The sequence below is a fragment of the Netta rufina genome (assembly GCF_964035555.1).
Source record: "Netta rufina genome assembly, chromosome: 25".
In the NCBI taxonomy this organism is placed as follows: Eukaryota; Metazoa; Chordata; class Aves; order Anseriformes; family Anatidae; genus Netta; species Netta rufina.
Genome location: NC_140149.1, coordinates 2369336 through 2389324, shown reverse-complemented (window position 1 = coordinate 2389324; position 19989 = coordinate 2369336). Strand labels below are relative to the sequence as shown.

The 19989-nt window shown below is 57.0% G+C and overlaps 1 protein-coding gene across 1 annotated transcript; it reads left to right on the top strand.

The window, feature by feature from the left end:
- The first annotated feature begins 2594 nt into the window (after positions 1 to 2594).
- Positions 2595 to 19716, top strand: ADAMTS8 (ADAM metallopeptidase with thrombospondin type 1 motif 8). The gene is made up of 9 exons (XM_084301527.1): positions 2595 to 3274; positions 10772 to 11011; positions 11196 to 11328; positions 11764 to 11931; positions 12110 to 12408; positions 12890 to 13073; positions 13275 to 13447; positions 13558 to 13733; positions 15675 to 19716. Exons 1-9 carry the CDS (start codon positions 2627 to 2629, stop codon positions 16405 to 16407), a joined length of 2754 nt encoding a protein of 917 aa, XP_084157653.1. The 5' UTR covers positions 2595 to 2626; the 3' UTR covers positions 16408 to 19716.
- Positions 19717 to 19989: the final 273 nt, after the last annotated feature.

The following is a 19989-nucleotide window of genomic DNA, read 5'->3' as shown; positions in this document are numbered from 1 at the left end:
CGCAGGGCAGCACTGACATCTAGCGGCAAGGTTTTGGAGAGGAGCTGCTTTGTTCCTACCGGGGTTTTTCTCCCAAATGTTCGCCCTAAAGGCAACGCGGGCCTCGTCCCGGCAGGCGAAATTCCCCCGGAGATGGGTGCCCGGTAGCAGGAGCCCCGGGGAGGGGACACGGAGAGGGGGAGAGGTCTGCAAGCTGTCTGATCAAAAGGGGCTTTAAATCACGGTGACTACGTGCTTAATGGCTTTCGCATGCTCAGACAGCCCCACAAAAAGGAGAGCCGTGGCAGGAGAGGTTTGTCGGCAGCGTGGAGGGGTCCTGCGAGGGGTTAAGCTGCAGGAACCCAAAAAAAAAGCCTTGGGGGGTGCTCATCCTCTGCTTGGAGGAGCCGTGGCAGGGCAGCCAGGTGTGGGTTCACTGTCTCAGAGAGTGCCTTCGAGCTCGCTCGTAACGAGCCCGGCGAGGCTTGTATCGGCCACGAGAAATTCCAGCTACTGTTTGCAGCGAGAGCCGCTAATGAAAACCAGCGGTGCCTTAAAGCTAAGAGGCAGGCATGTCCTCCAAGATCAAAGATGCGGCAAGGGGAGCGGAAAGCCGGGAATAAATTGCATCCTGTTGGAGAGACGTGCCCTGCATCGCCTGCAGCCTTACCTGTCCTAGTTCAGCGCAGGGGCACCCCTCTGCCTCGGAGCCGCGTGCCTGCGCAGGCTCCTTCAGTGGGCTTTGGGGCTAGAGGAGACAGAGTCGAGGCTCACTTTTGGCTGCTAGCCCCGATTTGTGCTTTCCTGCCGATTTTCAAATGCAAATGTGAACTATGAAAAAGCCCCTCCAGCTGCAGCCGGGCGGCCGGGGGAGAGCAGCCAAGGCCGGGTGTCGAGGGAGCACATTTGATACGCAGCCCTGGAGAGATGTCCCAGACCGAACCACACCGTGCCTGGGGTTGCTTTTTTTTTTTTTTTTTTTGCTTTACTTCTTATTTCCTCCCCTCTCCTCCTACAGTCACAGAAAACCACACTTTAAAAAGACAAGAAGTAATCAGAGCCTTGGCCCCGGGGTAGCGCTGCTATTTAGAGCCACTGCTGTGTTTACTATATAGGTAGGGATGTGGCTTTTAAGTGGAGGTAAGAATAGAAAGGCAGATGTAAATACAGCCTCAGTAAAGGGTGCGCCTTCACCCTGCACCCCACTGCCCAGCTGTGGCTGGGACTCTGATTTCCCAGCTACAGGGAAGCGGGAATCCCAAGGTGCCAAATGCTGCTTCACCATTTCAAGTCTTTTTAGGATCAGGCTCAGGGGGGAAAAAGCCCACAATTTCAAAGAGCTGATCCTTGGGCTTGTATCCACTGCATGGGTAAGGCACAAGCCCAGCTCTGAGTGTGTGCTACCCCCCATAGAAGGTTTAGGAAATCAGGACAGGGAGCAGGATGGGACCTGCCACCATCCCAGGATACATGTATCTCCATGCTGTACCAAGTGTGCTCCAAAAGCCAGGAATCTCATGAACTAATGGGGAAGGAGGGCTAAAGAGGAAAGAAGGAGTAATCTATAAGGAGCAGTTTCCCTTGCTCCATTACAGCCGGGTTGTTCCTGGTGCTAAGCAGGTTCCCAGCCAGGGACAGTGTGCTTCTGCCCATCTCCCGACGTTTGCCACCTCTGTACTCGTGGCAGTGGCCACCGGGTTTTGTGGGCTGAGACCTGTAGGATTTCCACTGACAGCAGGGAAATATGGATGGGGAGACAAAACGGATCCGAAAGGGGGACATCCAGGTGTTTAACGAAGTCACACTTCCCCCTGACCCCAAAATACACAGTGGGAGCTGGCTGCATTATTTTATTCTTGTAGGTATTTCCCAGAAGTCTGATTTAGCCCCTGGAGCCCATTGCTTTATTCCAGCCTGAGCAAACCCCATGTGGCCCCAGCTGTTCAGGGCACGGAAAACCTCCTGCGTTTGTCACTGCCGCAGCTTTCCCTGGGGCCCAAAATCCTCTGTCCCTGGCAAAGTAAAAGATGCAGGAACCACGGAGCCAAACGCCCCGGGGCACCTCCTGCCTTGTAGGTGCTCCCCATAGCAAAGCCTTGGTGCTTTCCAGCCCTGTCCAGAGAAGCAATCGAAGGCACCCCCAGGAAAACCGGGGGGAGGACGTGGCCACCTCTGGCACCCCTCGGGGGTAATTTGCCCCATGGCGGGGGGAGAAGCGGCTGCAAGAGCCCAGCGGGGACAGGACCCTGCACCCCCTGCTGCCGGGGCGAGCAGGATCAGGCCCCGGCTGCGGGCGGGCAGCGGCTGGGCCGAAAGGGTTAACGCTGGGAGAGTAACAGGCTGGAGTTGACACTTGGAGGCAGGCGGGGCTCCCGGCGCCTGATTGGCCTCAAACCCCATCCAAAAGTGCTTTTTTTTTTTTTTTTTTCTGCTTCTTCTTCTTTTTTTTTTTTTTTTTTTTCTCTTTCACTTCTCCTCCTCCCCCAGCCTCTGGCTGGCAGGGGAGGGGAGCGGGGAACAGCGAGAGATCAAAAATAAACCTCTTATGTCAAAGCCGGGGGGAGAAAGTATAAATACAGCGGGCTCCGCAGCCGCCGCGGAGCAGCCGTCGCGGGGCCGGGCAGCGGGAGCCCGGCGGGGCCGGGCCATGGGGCGGCGGGCGCTGCTGGCCGGCCGGGCCCCGCTCCACCTGCTGCTGCTGTGCCACGCCTGGGCGCTGCCTCCGCCGCCCCGCGAGGCTCAGCCTCCGCCGGCCCGGGAGGCTCAGCCGGTGCTGCCCGCCCGCCTGCCCGCCCCGTCGGGGCAGCTGGCGCTGCGGCTGGCCGCCTTCGGGCGCGCCGTGGTGCTTCGCCTCCGGCCCGACGCCTCCTTCCTCGCCCCTCGCCTCCGCCTGCAGCGCCTGGGAGGAGGTCGGAGGCCGCCGGGCCGCGCCTCGCCCCGCCGGGGCTGCTTCTACGCGGGCACCGTCGAGGGGCGCCCCGATGCCCCCGCCGCGCTCAGCCGCTGCGGGCCGGCCGCCGGGCTCCGCGCCGCCTTCCTGCTCGACGGGGCGGCCTACGAGCTGCTGCCGCTCGGGACGCCCGCTCCCGGCCCTCCCTGGCGCCGCTTGCACCGCCTCCAGCGCCGCGCCGCCCCGACGGCCGCCCCGACGGCGGCCCGGCCCCGGCCCCCGGCAGCCGCCGGCCCCGCGGAGCCGCTCCGGAGGCCCCGGCGCTTCGTCTCCGAGGCGCGCTACGTGGAGACGCTGCTGGTGGCCGACGCCTCCATGGTGCGCTTCTACGGGGAGGACGTGGAGGTAAGGGCAGGAGCTGGCCCCCGGCCCCATCCCCCTGTGTCCCTTCCTTTCTCCATCCCCACCACCTCCCCTTCCCTCCTGTCCCCATCCCTCTGTCCCCCCCCAGCCCCTCATCGCTCCCCGGTGTCCCCACCCCTGCCATGTCCCGCTCCCACTCGCCCCCCTGTTGCTCCCAAGGCACGGAGGAGTGCCCAGCACGGCGGGGAACCCGTGTGCCCCCCACCCGATGCTGCACCCCGGGGTCCTCGGGGGGTCTGGAGCCAGCAAGGGGTGGCCCCTTCCCACCCCGGAGCCTGGTGGGGCAGGGACAGGCAGGGACTGCCGGCGGTGGGCTGGGGACCTGCGCTCTGTCCCCACCCTTGCTTGCTCTGTAGGAGCCAAAAGTCCCTGGGCAAAGGCTGCAGGGGGGTCAGCTGGTGTTGGGGACCCTTTCCAGAGCCGGCACCCACCCCATACATCTGCCCAGGCTGCACACTGCAGTGTCCCTCGTGCCCAGTGTCCCCACTTCTCTCTGTAGGGACAGAGCTGTGCTGCAACGGGCTGGGCAGCAAATGGCACAGTAACAGCCCCGCTCCCAAGCCACCTGTTAGCAGCCCAGCAGATGCACAGCGCTGCTTTTTCCCCACGCCACCGCTGCCAGAAGCGTTCCCTGCCTGGACACACTGCCCCCAGCCAGGAACCGCAGAGACCCCCGCAGCGGGACGGGGTGGGGATGTGGCCCCCTGGTGCCGGGGAGCTCGAGCCCAGGAAACACCAGTGCAACTGCAAATGTGATAAGGACAGGGCTAATCCCTCGGGTCTGGTGTGCACTTCCCATCGCAGAGGGGCTCTCGGCAGCACCGGTTGCTGATTTTTGGGGACCTCCTCCCAGTGCCTCAGTTTCCCCAGCTCTTGCATGGGGGAAATTTTCCCAAGCGTTGTCCTGTGCTGCACCCCGCTTGCCTGCACGTGCTGCCCTGCTCCTGGCAGGGAAGGTTTGTTTGGGTCCCCGGGTCCAAATCTGGGCTGGCACGGTCTGAAATCCCCGGGGCTTTGCAAGTGACAGGCGTGCACCGAAAGTGCTCGTCTTGTGCTGTGGCTGGCAGGGTGCAGGGCTGGTGGAGGAGAGCTTGGTGTGAGTGAGTGCCTGAAACCTGCGCTTTGGCAGCTTGGCTTTGCCACTTCTGCCCGCTTTGTCCTTTTTTCTGCTGGCTTCATCCAGCTTCTCCACTCCTAATAAAGCAGTGTTTTAATTCCAGCCCTGCTCAGGCAGTGCCTGACCTTGAGAAATGCTGAGCCCTGGTGCTCCAGCTGATTTCAGCTGTTGTTCCGGGTGTTCAGCATCACTCAGGCTTCGCTCTTTGCTTGCTTTTGCTCACATAGCCCCGAGCTGGGCCGGCAGGAACTCCAGAGGGCTCAGTCTGCAGATAGCAGGGGATTAAGGAGCAATGGATGCTGCACTTGGAGACAGCTCCCCCGAGCTTTCAGCAGGCAGAACAGTTTTGCAGTGGAGTAACCTGAACCTTTAAGCAACAGGCATATAAATGGTAGTGCAAATGACTCCCAGTAGTATGAAACTGGTCCCAGATCCCCCACAAGGACAGGAAAAATAACATTTTGCATCTTCCTTCTGTAGCTAGGTGGGCACAGGAAGATTTTAAAGCAGCACCCAGGGGTCTGCAACCTGCTACAGCTAGGCTGATAGATTTTTGGGTGGGAATCCTGATGATGCCCAGCTTGAGATGGGGAAAAAATAACAGCCCTGTGGGCCCATCACTGCCATGGTAGGTCTTGAAGGCAGAAGGCTGCTGAGCTGCAAGGGGCTGAGATGCTGGAACCAAGCCCTGTCTCTGCTGGGAGAGCCCTGGAGCATGAGCGATGCTGCAGGGCAGATGCATGGCAGCTCCCCCCTTAATTACTTTAATAATTAGTTTCTGGTCTGCTCGGCTCCTGTTTTACTGTCTCCTCTTTGTCCCGAAGAGGAATATCTTTGCAGCATCTCTCAGGGTGTTTCCTGATGGAAAGCAAGCTTTTAGAGATCTCACTTAGGATGAACAGGGCAATAACATTTAAGTACTTGGGAGAAAACTTCAGCCAGCTCTTGTGGCAGCTTCTGCACTTAGAGCATTTTCCCCTCCAAGTGTAGCAGTAAAAAGCAGCCAACAAACACCTGCTCTATTTCTGTCTCAGCAACACAAATACAGGGAGAAGTTCCCAACTCAGAGACCCAATAGCCTGCTTGCTTCTCCCTAAGGACCTAGGTTTTGGGAGCCAAAAAAGTGATGGCTCCCTTGTGCCAGTGAGCTCTCAAGGAGATGCCCAGGCAGCTGCGATGTTGAGTCAGAAGAAGCCATATTTACATAGTGACTTTTCTTCCCGTAACCACACTTTAATTACTAAATATTTATTAAAGGCCACAAGCATTGTTTGTATTCCCAGTTACTTTCTTGCATAAGCTGCAAGAGATCAAGCAGAAGATAGTCACCATGAGATGCATTCAAGCATTGCAAATTATAATCAATGTCATGCTGTTATTAGGGAAATGCTATTAGTGATTTATTTTTAATCAATCTGTGCCATGGATTGAGCCATTATAATTCAGCTGTTAACCCAATTTAGATAACAAGAGCTTAATTCTGCTTCCATCAATGCTCATGTAAACCGGGAGGAAATTATGAAGTGAGAGCAAAACCAGGCCTGGGATTTCGGGATTTAATCCTCCTTCTGGGTTGATGACTGCAGGGGATAGGGGGTCTGGGGGGCATCAGCAGCAGGGCAGTGCTGGGCTCTACCACCTGTGAGCACCCAGCGGGTCGTGGAGGACTTTGTGGGATGTGAGTTGTGGTGGACAGAAAGTGCTCCCCTATATAGAGACGGGTACAAGGCCCCAGGATGGATGCAGAAATTATTCTTTGGGTTTTTATGTAGAGAACCCAAGATAATTTCTGAAGGGGGGAAGACTGTGTATCCCTAGCAGAATTAAGTGGAGTTCTTGGTTATGGAAATGGAGATGGTGCAGGGCTTAATTCCTCTGTCGTGCTGAAGTCTGAGCACCAAGCAGGCTGCACTTGGAGCAGTGCTCAGCAATGCCCAGCGTCTGTCTGCAACCCCAAAAGCAGCAGGCAGCCACAGAAACTGGCTGCAACATCCCCAGCCAGTTGGCAGCAGAATGAGATCACTGCAGTGAGATTTCTGCCCCCAAGAGACCAGGGATGAGACGCATTTCCAAGCCTTCCTCAGCAGACAGGATGGCTGCTCTCTGCTTTTCTTTCCCTCTTCATTGATGCAAGGAGCCCGTATCCATTGCCTCCAAGAGCTGGCACGTGAAGGCAGCGACCGAGGACCACAGCAAAATGAGGTTGGGCTGATTAAGCTGGGATTCCTCTCCTGACTTTTGTGGTTTTTCCAGGCAGATTTATGAGGTATTAGGAGTGCTGTTGCAATTCCTCCCCTGTAAGACCAGCTGGGTGCTGGAGTGTGTGGCCCCATGCATGACATGGGGCACCTCTGACCTGCACCCAGGCACTGCCAGGGTCCTGCTGCCACCCCTGATGCTCAGGCCAGCTGTCAGAGTGACCCAGAGGTAAAGCTAAAGCCACCCCAAGCCTCAGTTTCCCTTGTGTCCAGCTCTTAAGCTTGCTTATGATACTTTGCAGCTTGAGCCTTGGAGCTCGCTTAATCCCTTGACAAAAGGAGCCGACCCCTCCTGAGCCGATCCCAAGGGATGGGATTAACAGGGATTTCTGCAAAGCAAAAGGCAACCTGCACCAATCCTGCCATCCACCAGCACCGCCTGCATTTCCCCAGACCCAGGTGCAAGGGGCTGGAGGATCCCTGGCACGCGGCTGCACGGGGCAGGAGGAGCGCGCCCCCCGAGCATCCCCTTGGCAGATGTGCTGCTCTTCTCCGCCTGCCTCCTCCTCGTAATGTTAAACAGCTGCCGAGCCTCAGCCCTGCTGCTGAGTGCCGATTATAAAGGGCTTTGGTATGAAAAGCACGGTGCAAAGGGAGCCCTGTTCGCAGGCTGCCCCCCGCAGCCCCTCGGGGACACAGTTTGCTCTTTGCTGGCCCATGCAGCGGTGCTGCCGTGCCTCCGTGTCCCCAGCCTGACAAGGGACAGCTGCTTCTCTCATGGGACAGCCCCAAATATCCAGTAAGGAGGGGAAAACGGGTGGGAGAGGAGGAAAAACAAGGGAGAAGTGGGACAGGGATGGGGCAACCAGGCATGGCTGGGGTGTGGGTGTCCGCCTCGTCCCCAGCTCACCCCCCATTTCACTTGGCTGCCACCACTGATTTTACAGGGCACCCAGGCAGATGTTTTGGGAGGCAGGCTATGTGTTTTCACCAGTTGTTTTCGAAAGCTGGGCAGCCCTCACATCTGACCCTGTGTTTTCTTCCTTCCATCTGTCCGCTCTCCAGAAATCTCAGCGTTTTTCTTCTCTCCCCCTGCAGAAACGCTGGCTTCTAGGGAGAAGGGAGGGGAGGAGGAAAGAAAAAAAAAAGGCAACCTTATGAACAAACAAACAAACCTACAGCCCCAGAGCAGGTCAAGCACAGTTAGTCTCCACGGGTGTTTTTCTCCAGCACGAGCTGGGGAGCGTGTTGGGGGAGGCGAGCCATGCCGGGGGCTGCACCCTGCCATCCTCCTGCACTGGGTGGGACCACGACATTAGATCATCATGCACATACCACAGCAATAGTGTCGGTCTAAGCCTGGTTTCTCCTCCCCCAAGTCGTACCCCCCCCCAAAAAAAAAAAAAAAAAGAAAAAGATAATTTTTAAAAACAGTCTGGGGATCTCTGCAGACTTCAGCTTCCAAGTGCTTCCTTTGAAGATGAACATAAGTAGAGATTTTGCAAGAGCCTGTATCAGAAAGCGCAATCCTTCGGCATTGGCACGTTGCAAGCAATCACTCCAGTTCTCTGTGCTCCAACTTATTTATTTTTTTCATTGCTGAGCCTCTTCGCCGCACGTACTGCTTGCGGCTGGCAGTCCCGTGACCTGTAACCACGTCAGGCAGCTGCCTGGGTAAGGGCTGTGTTGTCCCCCCCAGGATCGAGTCCCCCGTGGGTCTAGAGAAATAGTTTTTCTCCTTGCAAAGTGGCCGCTGTGCAGTTTGCCTGAGCAGGGTTCCTTCTCCCTGGGCACAGCAGCAGTGCCGGTGGTGCACGCGTGCGGCTTGCTCGGGGCTTGGGTAGCAAATGGCAATGTCAGGGCTGGGGTAGGAAATGGCCGTGCTGCAGCAGGAGGAGTATCAGAGCTGTGGCATGGGCACTTTGGGGGGAAAATGGTTGGATTTGGTCTTCTTGGAAGCAAAATGAGCCAGGCTGTAGAGACCCTTGTGCTGCCTCTGCAGTGCAAGTGGGGCAGAGGAGGGATGCTCCTGCAATCCACGGGGGCTGGCACCTCGAGGGACTGTTTCTCCAGCTGTATTTACCAGCTGGACAGAAATCCTGCCATGATCTCCGAGGGCGCTGGCTGGAAATTGCAGCAGCACCTTGCAAGGAGACAGAAATCAGCCCACGAGCTGTGTTCCCTCCTAGGTGGCTCATCCAGCCTCCTTGCAAAGGCACAGGGAGGATGCGAGGAACGGGATTCAACTCATCTGCGGTCAATTGTTGGCCGAAAGAGCAAAGTCAGCCTCTCCTGAGCTCTGGGGACTCCATACCTCATTTTTAGCCCCAGCTCCAAGCCCTTCGCCAAAGCAAGGAGGGATGCAGGTGGGCTGCTGCTCTCCCCAGAGCAGCTGGGGTCCTGCATTGGGCCACCCGAAACCCAGCGAGCTCCTGCACGGTCCAAGGACGGGTATAAATAGACACCAGATGGTGGAACAAGTGAATTTGACCTTTTAATCTGTGCTAAATAGCCGTTTGTTTGGTTCACTTTCCATTTTTCCATCTCTTTCTGCCGCTTTGCAGATGGAGGGCAGGCAGAAGGATGTTTTCCAAGCCCCCACATTCCCACTGCTGGAATAGTTTCTTGGCTGGGCATAGCCCCACAGTCATATCCTAGGGCTCTGAGAGCTCCCAGGTTAAAAAATACAGACTGGTGAGAAACCTGGAAGGGGATGGACAGGGATGGGACAGGATTTGCTTCAAGGTGCTGGATGATCCCTTGATTTTTCACACCTCTTAGAGTGCTTGAGCAGGAACGATGGCATTAAGGTTAGCTTCTGTGTCCCAGGCATGTTTTGTGGTGCACGTATCGACCTTAAGACCACCACAGAGAGAAAACCTCCCCGCAGTGCTGTTGGGAAAAAGTTGCCCCTTTTTCTCGTATCGTCCTCTCAGTGGGTGGCGATGCCGCCTGGTTGTGCAGGAGCACTCCGGATGCAAAGGAAACGGGAGGCTGTCCACCTACAGAGCATCCTCCTAGGTCCTCCCAGGGGTAATTTTAGGAAGGCTTTGTGCTATTTTTAGGTAGGTTCCCAATGGACTTCCCCATGGGACAAACAATCCCCCCGTCCCCTGGAGCAAGTGGCTGCACTCACAGGGACCTCGTCTGCGTTTCTGGCCTCGGTGTTGACTTCTCCATGACATTCACTGCGTGTTTTGGCCCAGGACATGAGTCAGACATGAGGGGCTCCCGCCGGCTCCGTGGGCTGGCGGTGCCATGGCAGGGCGACCCGTCTGGGGCCGGGAGAAGCCACTTTCTCTTTCCCAACACTCGCGTGTTGTGTAATAGCTGCATTTTTTTCCCCTGACTCCGGGTCTGTGAACGGGTGCCAAGCAGAAGAGGAATGTCGATGCTCCGATAAGATGTTTACATCAGCCTAAACGTTGCTGGCGCACTTGACATATGAAGTAACCACCGGCTGTCCCGGCCGCCGAGCCGGGGATGCTGCTGGGAGAAGCCCCGGGGTGGGAGTGAGCCCCATTCACGAGCAGGGACCGCGGTGGGAAGGAGCCGCACGTGGCTCGGACGCGTGGGCCACAGCCAGAGAACATGTTCAAGGAGTAATAGTGCCGAGTGTCATGGGCAGAAAGCGTGGTTTGTGGCTGGGGACATCGGGTTCGGGCCCTGCTGACCAGCGCAGGCAGGAATTTTGCAGCAGCGGGAGGGAAATTTGCAGCAGCAGCGGCTGTGCACGCACGGCAGCCCCTGCCCCAGGGAGACGAGGGCAGGGTTAATGCCGTGGGAATATGCAGGAGCACTGGTCAGGACACGTGAGGCTTTCCCAAAGCGTCCCTGGGTGCAAAGGGTTCGTGGCATGTGACAGACGGCAGCTGGAGATGGGGACAAGGCAATGACCACGGGGTGGGATCGTCCTGCCCGTAACCTGCCGTGTCCTTCCCGCTGGCACAGGGTGCACAGCGCCGTGTACCGGGAAGGCAGCGCCTCGTCCACCAGCCCAGGTGGTTGCATGACTCCACAGGGACATGGTAGGCTTCATAAACGGGGCTGATTTCTCATTTCCTAGCAAAACCAAGAGTCGCCCCGCGCAGATGTGAGCTACACCACACACCCCTGCGGGTGAGGTTTCACCAGGGCTTTTCCCATCCCTCTCCATCCCTGCAGAACCACGTCCTGACCCTGATGTCCATGGCAGCCCGCATCTACAAGCACCCCAGCCTGAAGAACGCCATCAACCTGGTGGTGGTGAAGGTGCTGGTGGTGGACGACGAGGCGGCGGGGCCGGAGGTGTCCGACAACGGCGGCCTCACCCTGCGCAACTTCTGCAGCTGGCAGCAGCAGTTCAATCCCCTGAGCGACCGGCACCCCGAGCACTACGACACCGCCATCCTGCTCACCAGACAGGTCTGCAGGGACCCCTGGCACGGGCTGGGGGGAGAGGAGGCATCGAGGTGGCCCTGGAGGGAGAGGAGAGCATGGGATGGAGCTCCCAGTGGGGATGAGCTGAGAAGATTTTGGGGTTGGTGCTCTCTGGGTGCTGAGTTTTGGGTTTCCCTGTCCTCACTCTCTTGGTGCTGCCTTCTGACAGGATTTCTGCGGGCACCAGAGCTGTGACACGCTGGGGGTGGCGGATATTGGCACCATGTGTGACCGCAACAAAAGCTGCTCGGTGATCGAGGACGAGGGTCTGCAAGCAGCCTACACCCTGGCTCATGAACTGGGTAATGTACAGCCTCTGGTGTTTTTTCTGTTTTGTTTTTTGTGTGTGTGTGTTTTTTATTGCTTTCTGCCCAGCACTGGCATCTCCACTCTGGGTACCAGCTGCAAAGCCTGCAGTGGTACTGGGGGGGCTTCAGGCACCAGCAGGGGCCGGTTTATGTGAGCAAACATATTTACAAGTGCCAGAGCTGGTAGAAATGGGTGCGTTTGTCTGGTGTAACTAAGCTGTGATTAGCTACAGCATAGGACCAGGAGCTTCTCACCCTTGTGTTGCTCCTAGAGATCTGCTAATTTGGGTTGTTTTCCCCAACATTTCATACATCATTGCGTTACAGCGAGCAAGCATTTTGTTTATTGCTCCTGATTTATGGAAGCAAATAGCATTCTCAGCCCTAGGAAATGGCAGGTAACTCACAGAGGCACTCCCTGCTCCCCAGGCCACGTGCTCAGCATGCCCCACGACGACTCCAAGACCTGCGAGCGGCTCTTTGGGCCCCTCGGCAAGCACCACATGATGGCCCCACTTTTTGTCCACCTGAACAAGAGCCAGCCGTGGTCACCCTGCAGTGCCATGTACCTCACTGAGTTCCTGGACGGCGGGCACGGTAAGGCTCAGCAGCGTTTCCCTTGATTGCTCGGGCTCTTTGCAAGCCCTGGAGGGGTTCGTGGGGTGAAGGTAACTCAACCAGACAACAGGCTGAAGCTCTGGTTGCCTTCTCGGTGCCACCTGTGGTGTTAAGATGCATCTCCAGCCTAATTCTTGCACCTCCTTGCTGCTTCCAGGCGACTGCCTGCTCGACGCCCCGGCCAAAGCCCTCTCCCTGCCTGCCGAGCTGCCCGGCCAAGGAGCCCTCTACAGCCTGGACCAGCAGTGCCAGCAGATCTTTGGCAAGGACTTCCAGCACTGCCCCAACACCACGGAGGAGGACATCTGCGCCCAGCTGTGGTGCAGGATGGGCACCGGGGAGCCGCTGTGCCACACCAAGAACGGCAGCCTGCCCTGGGCCGATGGCACCCCCTGCAAGGGCAGCGGGCTGTGCTGGGATGGTGCCTGCCTGCCCCAGGACGCACTCCAGCCCCAGGTACTGGCACAGCTCAGGGGGATATGGGGCTGATGGGCTGGGATGTGGATTTCTGGGGTTCCCAAAGCCCCATCCTGCAGTCTCCAGGAGCATATTGGGGTTTGCTGGGTTTATATTTTGGATATCTCCTCCGACAGCACTGTGCTTTTTGCCGGTTTGTGTTAGATGCACACTGCTGCGCGTTCACCAGGCTGGTCCTAACCAGAGCGAGCAGCCAGCAGCTCTGCAATTAACTCTGATTAAACTGATTTATTTATTTTTTTTCCGGGGGGTATTAGCAGCGATTTCTGAGCCAGCCAACAAAGCGCCAACTTCCAGCACGCGAACTCGTGGAAGCCGGCAGCAACTTCACGCAAAGCATGTGCTTAAGTGCTTTGCTGGACCAGGGCCCCGCTTAGCGGCATGGGGAGAGGAGCTGGGGGCGGACAGGGGGAATTTTTGTGCCTCCTCCACCCTCTCAGCCCCTTGTGGCCTCTTGCAGCCGGCGGTGGACGGCGACTGGGGCCCGTGGAGCCCCTGGGGCCCCTGCTCGAGGACGTGTGGTGGCGGCGTGCAGTTCTCCCACCGCCACTGCGACCACCCCCGGCCCCAGCACGGCGGCAGGTACTGCGAGGGGCAGCGCACCCGCTACCAGTCGTGTCACACCGACGAGTGCCCGCAGGACGGTAAGCCACCTGGCAGCTCATCCACTCCCCTCTCCTTTTCTCTGCAGTTCATCAGAGGCAGTTTTGGGCAAAAGCTGTCTGCTGCAGCTGTGCTCCCACCATCCTCGGGTCTGTCCTGCATCTCCGCGATGGCAGAGGAGGATGGTGGTTCCTGCCTCCCAGCCTGGGGCTTTGGGGTCACATTTTTGCCTTTCCTTCCAGGCAAGAGCTTTCGGGAGCAGCAGTGTGAGAAGTACAACAGCTACAACTTCACCGACCTGGATGGGAACCGGCTGGAGTGGGTCCCCAAGTACGCCGGGGTGTCCCCTCGGGACCGCTGCAAGCTCTTTTGCCGAGCCAGGGGGAGAAGCGAATTTAAAGTCTTTGAGGCCAAAGTAAGGTGTCTCGTGATGGCAAATCCCAACGCCCATCCCCACCCTGAGTCAGAGCAAATCCCTGCAGGCAGCTGTGCCCTGACTGCCCCTCCTTGCCCTCTCTTCCCCAGGTGATCGACGGGACGCTGTGTGGTCCGGAGACCCTCTCCATCTGCGTGCACGGGCAGTGCATCAAGGCCGGCTGCGATCACATCGTCGGGTCCTCCAAAAAGCTGGACAAATGCGGGGTGTGCGGCGGCAATGGCTCGACTTGCAGGAAAATATCCGGCTCGCTCAACAGATCCAAGTAAGGCTCAGGAGAGAGCGGGTCCGCAGAGAGGGGCTGGGGGAGAATAGCAGTGCCAGGCCGTCGGAAGGGAGCAGAGACGCGTTTGTTCGTCTCGAGGCTGCAATCGGAAAAGCTGCTCTCGCTCCGCAGAGCTCCTGACCCGGCAACATCTGGCCGGGGAGCTTTGCTCGCTCCATCCCTCGCAGCCAGCCCCGGAGCACTGGGCAGATGTTCACAAAAGCCCAGCGTCTGCGTAAGCGCTTCCTACGCTCGCCACAGAGGAAACGAGACCAGGCCCGGGCTTATCAAAGAGCCAAGGCAGCGTTTCCACGGCCGGGCTCCTGCCTGGATCCCCTGCCCCTGGTCCCCACCCCTGGTTCTGGGGGTGTCTCTGCATGGAGCAAGGGGTGCTGCATGGGACCTGGCTTACGGTGCTGGCTCTGGAAGCTGCCGTGATGCAGAAGGGTAAATTGGATATTTTGGTCTTTGAGTGTTTTGCTCTCAAGCAGCAAAACCAGAGTGGGCCTGTTTCTGCCTCTCACTGCTGGGAAACAGCATGAGGTTTAGGAAATCTTTCTTCCATTCTGTTGCTGGACCGGGAATATTTGGAATCCTCCAAAGCTATGTAAAGACGTTTTGCTTTCTTCACCCGAAGCGTTGCACCCAGCTGCAGGCTGCATCTGCAGACTTAAGGAGCCACCGGGGTTTGCAGCCCTGCAGATACGGGCTGAGCTCATCCCCAGACTCCAGGGCTTCGCTGACTTTCCTTTGGGGCTGCATTCTGCAGGGGGAGCTTGTTTCCCAAAACCAGAGCTGGTGCTGACACCCCATCTGGGAAAAAAGTCATTGTCCTGAGGAGTTTACAATAGGAATCACTCCGCAGTGCAGGGAGCCTGTTCGGGACACATTTTGAGGGCTGATTCAGGATATAAATAGCTCAACAATTTCTCCCTGGCTTGGGGTGAGGTTTGGTCCCAGGACGTGGGCTTTAAGGCAGCTGCTTCCCTCGCCCAAGATGCTTTGTCAGGAGCTGGAGTTAATGTGTCCCACGGAGGCTTTGCTGAACAGATAGCAACAAAAGCCCAGCACATCCCATTCCATGTGGCGAGGTGACTCACTCAGTCAAATTAGATTTCCTAAATGGTTTCCTTCCAGGGAGCCAGATGAATGGAGCTTCCATTCTCCTATGAATTGTTTGTGGTTGACTAAGGAGAGATTAGCGTGGTAGCACGGCCAAGAAGAGATCCCATTAAGATCAGGGTTGTGGAGGCCAGGGCAACTGAGAGCAGGGTTTGACCCGAAGGCTTTGCTCCAAAATACTCCGACTGTAATTACCAACCACAGCACCAACCTGGGGAGTGCACGCAAGACCCCTGCTGGCCCCGTGGCATGGGGTGGCACTTTTGGCACAGCTGCCAGGCGGTGTTAGAGCACAGCTGGCACTGGCACGGGTATTTTTTGCTGCCCTGGTTCTTGCTGCCTTCTAGAAAAGTCTTTCCAGTTCACACCAAGCCATCTGCAGCCTGAGATGGCTGTGCTTTTAACCGCTTGGCTCCTGTTTTCAGCAGCAATGTCTGGCCCCCAGACCCACCCTGCAATGTGCCCACCTCTCCCCTGCCCTGCTGCGCCCTCAGCAGTGACAAAGTCACCGGGCACATCTGGCCTTTTTGTGCCAAATGCTGCGGCTGTTTCAAATGAAAGGGAGTGAGGGTAGCGTGAAAGTAACCGGAATTTCCTCCCAAGGTTGATCACTGTGATAATTCGTTTGATTGCGTTGCTCATTTTTGCATGTAATTTAGGGATTTCTTCCAGCCTGGCGCACATCTGGCACAGCCACAGAGCTCTGGGATACTGAGAGACGGCTTCAGAGCCCTGATCCCTCTCGGAAAATGTTATCCCCTGCATGGGCCTCCTCTCGACAGGCCCAGGAAAATAACCGTGTCCCTTTGCCCCACGCAGGTATGGCTACAACGACATCGTCACCATCCCTGCTGGGGCCACCAACATCGACATCAAGCAGCGCAGCCACCGCGGGGTCCGTCACGACGGGAACTACCTGGCCCTGAGGACCTTGGAGGGCAAGTACCTGCTGAACGGCGACTTTGCCATCTCGGCCATGGAGCAGGACATCCTCGTCAAGGGGACCATCCTGAAGTACAGCGGCTCCATGACGACCTTGGAGAGGCTGCAGAGCTTCCGGCAGCTCCCCGAGCCGCTGACCGTCCAGCTGCTGACCATCGCCAGCGAGGTCTTCCCACCCAAGGTCAAGTACACCTTCTTCATCCCCAAGGACGTCCCCTTCAGCAAGCAGAAGGGCAAAGAGAAGAAGTCAGCCAACGTCATCCGCCCAATGCTCACCTCCCAGTGGGTCCTGGGCGACTGGTCCGAGTGCTCCAAGACCTGCGGCTCGGGCTGGCAGAGGCGGACGGTGGACTGCCGGGACGTTGAGGGCCAACCTTCCTCCACCTGCGACCGAGCCCTCAAGCCCGAGGACATCAAGCCCTGCGGCGACGTCCCCTGCCCGCTCTGGCGCCTGGGCCCTTGGTCCCCCTGCTCCCAGACATGTGGCGAGGGTGTGCGGACGCGCAACGCCTCCTGCATCCACTACACCGGCACCATCATCGCCCCGGAGAAATGCAGCTCCCCGGGGCCACCACCGGCCACTGCCACCTGCCTGCTGCGACAGTGCTGAGTGGGGATGGGATGGGATGGGGAGATGCTCCTGACCCCCAGGGACGGGGACACAGCTGCCCTCAAGGACAATAGCCGCTGGTACCCCCGCGGTTCATCCCCCTCCATCAGCATCTACCTCAGAGGGGGGAATAATGGCGGCAAAAAGAGGAGGAATTGCTTCTTTTTTCCTTTCTGGCTGGCTGGGGCTGCGGGTCAAGGAGGGCTGGGGTGGGTGGTGCTGGTCTAGGATGTGATAAATTTGGGGTTTCTTTCCAAAAGCACCGCTGCACGGGTCGGGCCAGGTCACTGTCCCCGCCATGCAGCAGCGTGGGTGTCTGAGCACAAGGAGCGTTTTATCAGCTGTGGTTTCAGCTGGAGATAACTCCCTCATTTGGCTGGAAGAGGGAATGAGCTGAGGGCTGGGCTAATCAGCTGTGGCAGCTTCTGCTGGATTTATAACCCAGGCGGTGACAAACTTCTGCCTCCAAACATCCCCAGCACCCGCGGTTGTTCCTTGAGCCGCAGCCCCACCAGGAATTCTCGTCTCCACACCTCCATTTCCCCGGCTCCAAAACCAAGGCTTAATTACACCCGATCCCACTTGCAGGGTTGCCACAAGGATTAATTAAAGCTTCTGCAGTGCTCTGGCTGTGAAATGCCTATTGCTGTACCCCATTCCCCTCTGGAAGGGCCACTTGGCTGTGCCACCACCCCTCTCTTGTCTTCCTCGGCTCTGTGCGCTGCTTGCTCGCTTTATCAGCTGTGCTTTTAGTTGCAGAGATAATTTGCTCATCTGGCTTGCAGCAGGACCGAGCTGAGGCCATGCGTTAGGTGGGAGGCCAGGCTATGGGATCGTCACGCTTCCTGCTGGATTTATCACCTCCAACACTGCAGCCCCCCCTTTCCCAAGCATCCCCAGGACCCGCAGGTGCCAAGTGAGACCCAGCCTCTCCCACCCCACCGCAGCGACCGGTGCCACCGCTCAACCCTGATTTCCCAAGCCCAGGGTGCATGAGGATGCTCAGATCCAGCGTTTGGCTCCAGCCCTGCTTAATTTGGGACTGGAAGGTCTAAAACGGAGCCTCACAGGGCTGGAGCTCCTCCTGCCCAGCAGGGACCGGCTGGGCCCCCTCTCCCAGCCCGGATGCCGTCTGGCCGCGGCGCAGATGCTGCTCACTCGCTGAACTTTCCCCTTTTGAAGCAGTCGCCTCTCGCTGGACATGTGTTGGCAGCAGCCGCTGCCTTGGGAGCTGGGCTGGAATCTGCAAATGTTTTGTCATGGACATCGTGCCGTGAGTGGATGTCTCAGCGTCCAGAGGCTCCTCTCTCTGTGCCCCTTGCTGCTTCCCTGCGGACGGCCAGGCATGCGTCTCCCCCTTGAATTCCTGGGGGAATGGCCTCTCCTGTCTGCCTTTTTCCCATGGCAGAGGGGAGAGGGAGAAAAGGGCTGGAAACCCCAACCTGGATTGAGGAGAGCGGCACGTCCCCGCAGCAAAAACACCCGGCTTTGCTCCTGCTGGCTGGCAGCAGCAGGAGGACTTGGATTCACTACATCTGTCTTTCCCCATCTGCAAAACGAAGCGGCCTCGTGGAGCTGCTTTTTGTCCAGGAGCTGCTCTGAGCACGGGGAATAAATACTGCTGCAAAACGAGAGGGCGCTTCTGCAAGAGGCGCTGGGGGGATGGTAAGATATTTTCACCAGGTTGGAGGTGACCGAATGGCAGGTCCACCTTGCAAACCGTGCCTTTGGGAGAAATTCTTTTTGCCCCCTTTCCTAGCATACGGCCTGCTTGTCTGCGGGGAGGCTCTGGTGTTATTCATGGTGCGGAGATGTGACGCTGTGCTGAAGCTCTGCGGTAGCAAGAAGAGGGCTGAGGATTTTTTAGTCGACATTGACCTCTGGGTTTGGAGCAGGGAGTTCATCTAAGCTGGTGTGAAACCTTCCCTGGTGCTGTGCCCACCGTGAAGGATGGGACCAGGGCTGAGCCGCTGGCCAGAAGCCCGTCCCCTAACCTAGGTTCTGAAAGCAGGGACGTTCACCCCTTCGGTGGCTGACCCCTCTCAAAGCCAAGGGGCGTATAACCAGGGAGCAGAGGGCTGAGGGTTTGGGCTTGGCTCTTTTTTAGAAAAGAAAAAACAAAGGCCAGCTGCGGAGTTTGGATGCAGAGCTGCTTGGGCTGCAGTTCAGACCTACCTTCGGGCAATGTTCTCTGTCTGCTAATTAATCTCCAGGAATTTAAGGCCTCTCGCTCTAACAAATAGCTGGATGCTAAAGTCATGTAGCCTTGCTGGGTTATTTTCTTTTCCCCTTTGCATCTGAGAGGGTTTCAGCTCAAAGGCGAGCATGTGTTTCCTCTCCAGCGTTGTAACCAGCATCCATTTAGGATGGGTCAGAAATTTCAGCCTGAGACGGTGCCAAGGAAAACGTCCGTATTTATCAGCCCTGCACAGGAGTCTTGCACGCCAAGGGCCTCTTCCAGCTTCTCATATTAGCTGTGCAGCCTCTTAGCCAGAGCTTCCCCTATGCAAAAACCCCTCCGTGCTGCAGGCAAATCCCACACCGTGCCCTTTTATATCTGGCACCTCCCCAGGATGTCAAAGGAGCAACCGCAGGAGCGTGGCTGAAGGTGCACATCTGTGCAAGGGCAGGAGGCTCCTTGCAGAAAATGCACCCAGATTTGATCAAAATGCACCCATTTTTGATCTTTCCCTTGCTTTTCCAGCCAGGACGCTGATGGGGCCCTGCCTGGGGCTGGGGTGCAGGGTCTGGGTGAGGTGTGGGGTCTGGCACGTGCTGTTCCCGTCCTGCCTTCCCGTAGAAACACGTAGCCTTTACGCTGATTAAGTCAAAGAGGTTATATATTAGGATATATATGTGTATATATATGTTTCCCTTCAGTGAAGGATTGTAGCAACGTACTGAGCCTCTCGTGTTAGGTATTTATTATAAATTTTTGTTTTGTACAGTAGCTGTCTGGAAAGGAGAAGAAAAAAAAAGAAAAAAAAAAAAAAAAAGACTGTCTGTGTTTTATCATGCTGCTCCCACGTCCCCGCTCCGAAACCCGCAGGAGAGGGGAGGTCTCGCTCCGCGTGCGGCCGCTGCGCCCCACGGCTGGGGGCTCACTCCCCCGGCGTGCACAAATCAGGGCGAGCTTTGCAAGCAGAACAAATCCCACAGAAGTGAGCTCGGGACTTCGGCTGCAAGGGGAAAAAAAAAATAAAAATATCGTTTTCTGATTTTATCTTTTTTTCTGTGTTTTTGACTTTGAGAACAAGTCTGTTTGTGACTCTGCCTTTACCTCTTCAATAAAGGATTTCCTGCCAATCACCTTTTTGCTTTTTTTTTTAACGCTTTTCACAGGATGTTTTCTGTCTCCGTCCCAAAAGCAATATTTAAATCTCCCTTTCCAGTAGCTTACTCCGCTTTAAATAAACAGTTAATTCAGCTCTAAGATGCTGAACCAAAACAACATGTGACGGAGCTGACAAAACCCAGGGAGCAAGAACGCTTCCCCAGAAGTTTCAGTCGTCCTCTGTTTTGCAGCCTGCTATGAGCAGCCACCTCCTCTCTGCGCTTATGTACACGCAGCCAATTCTGCTG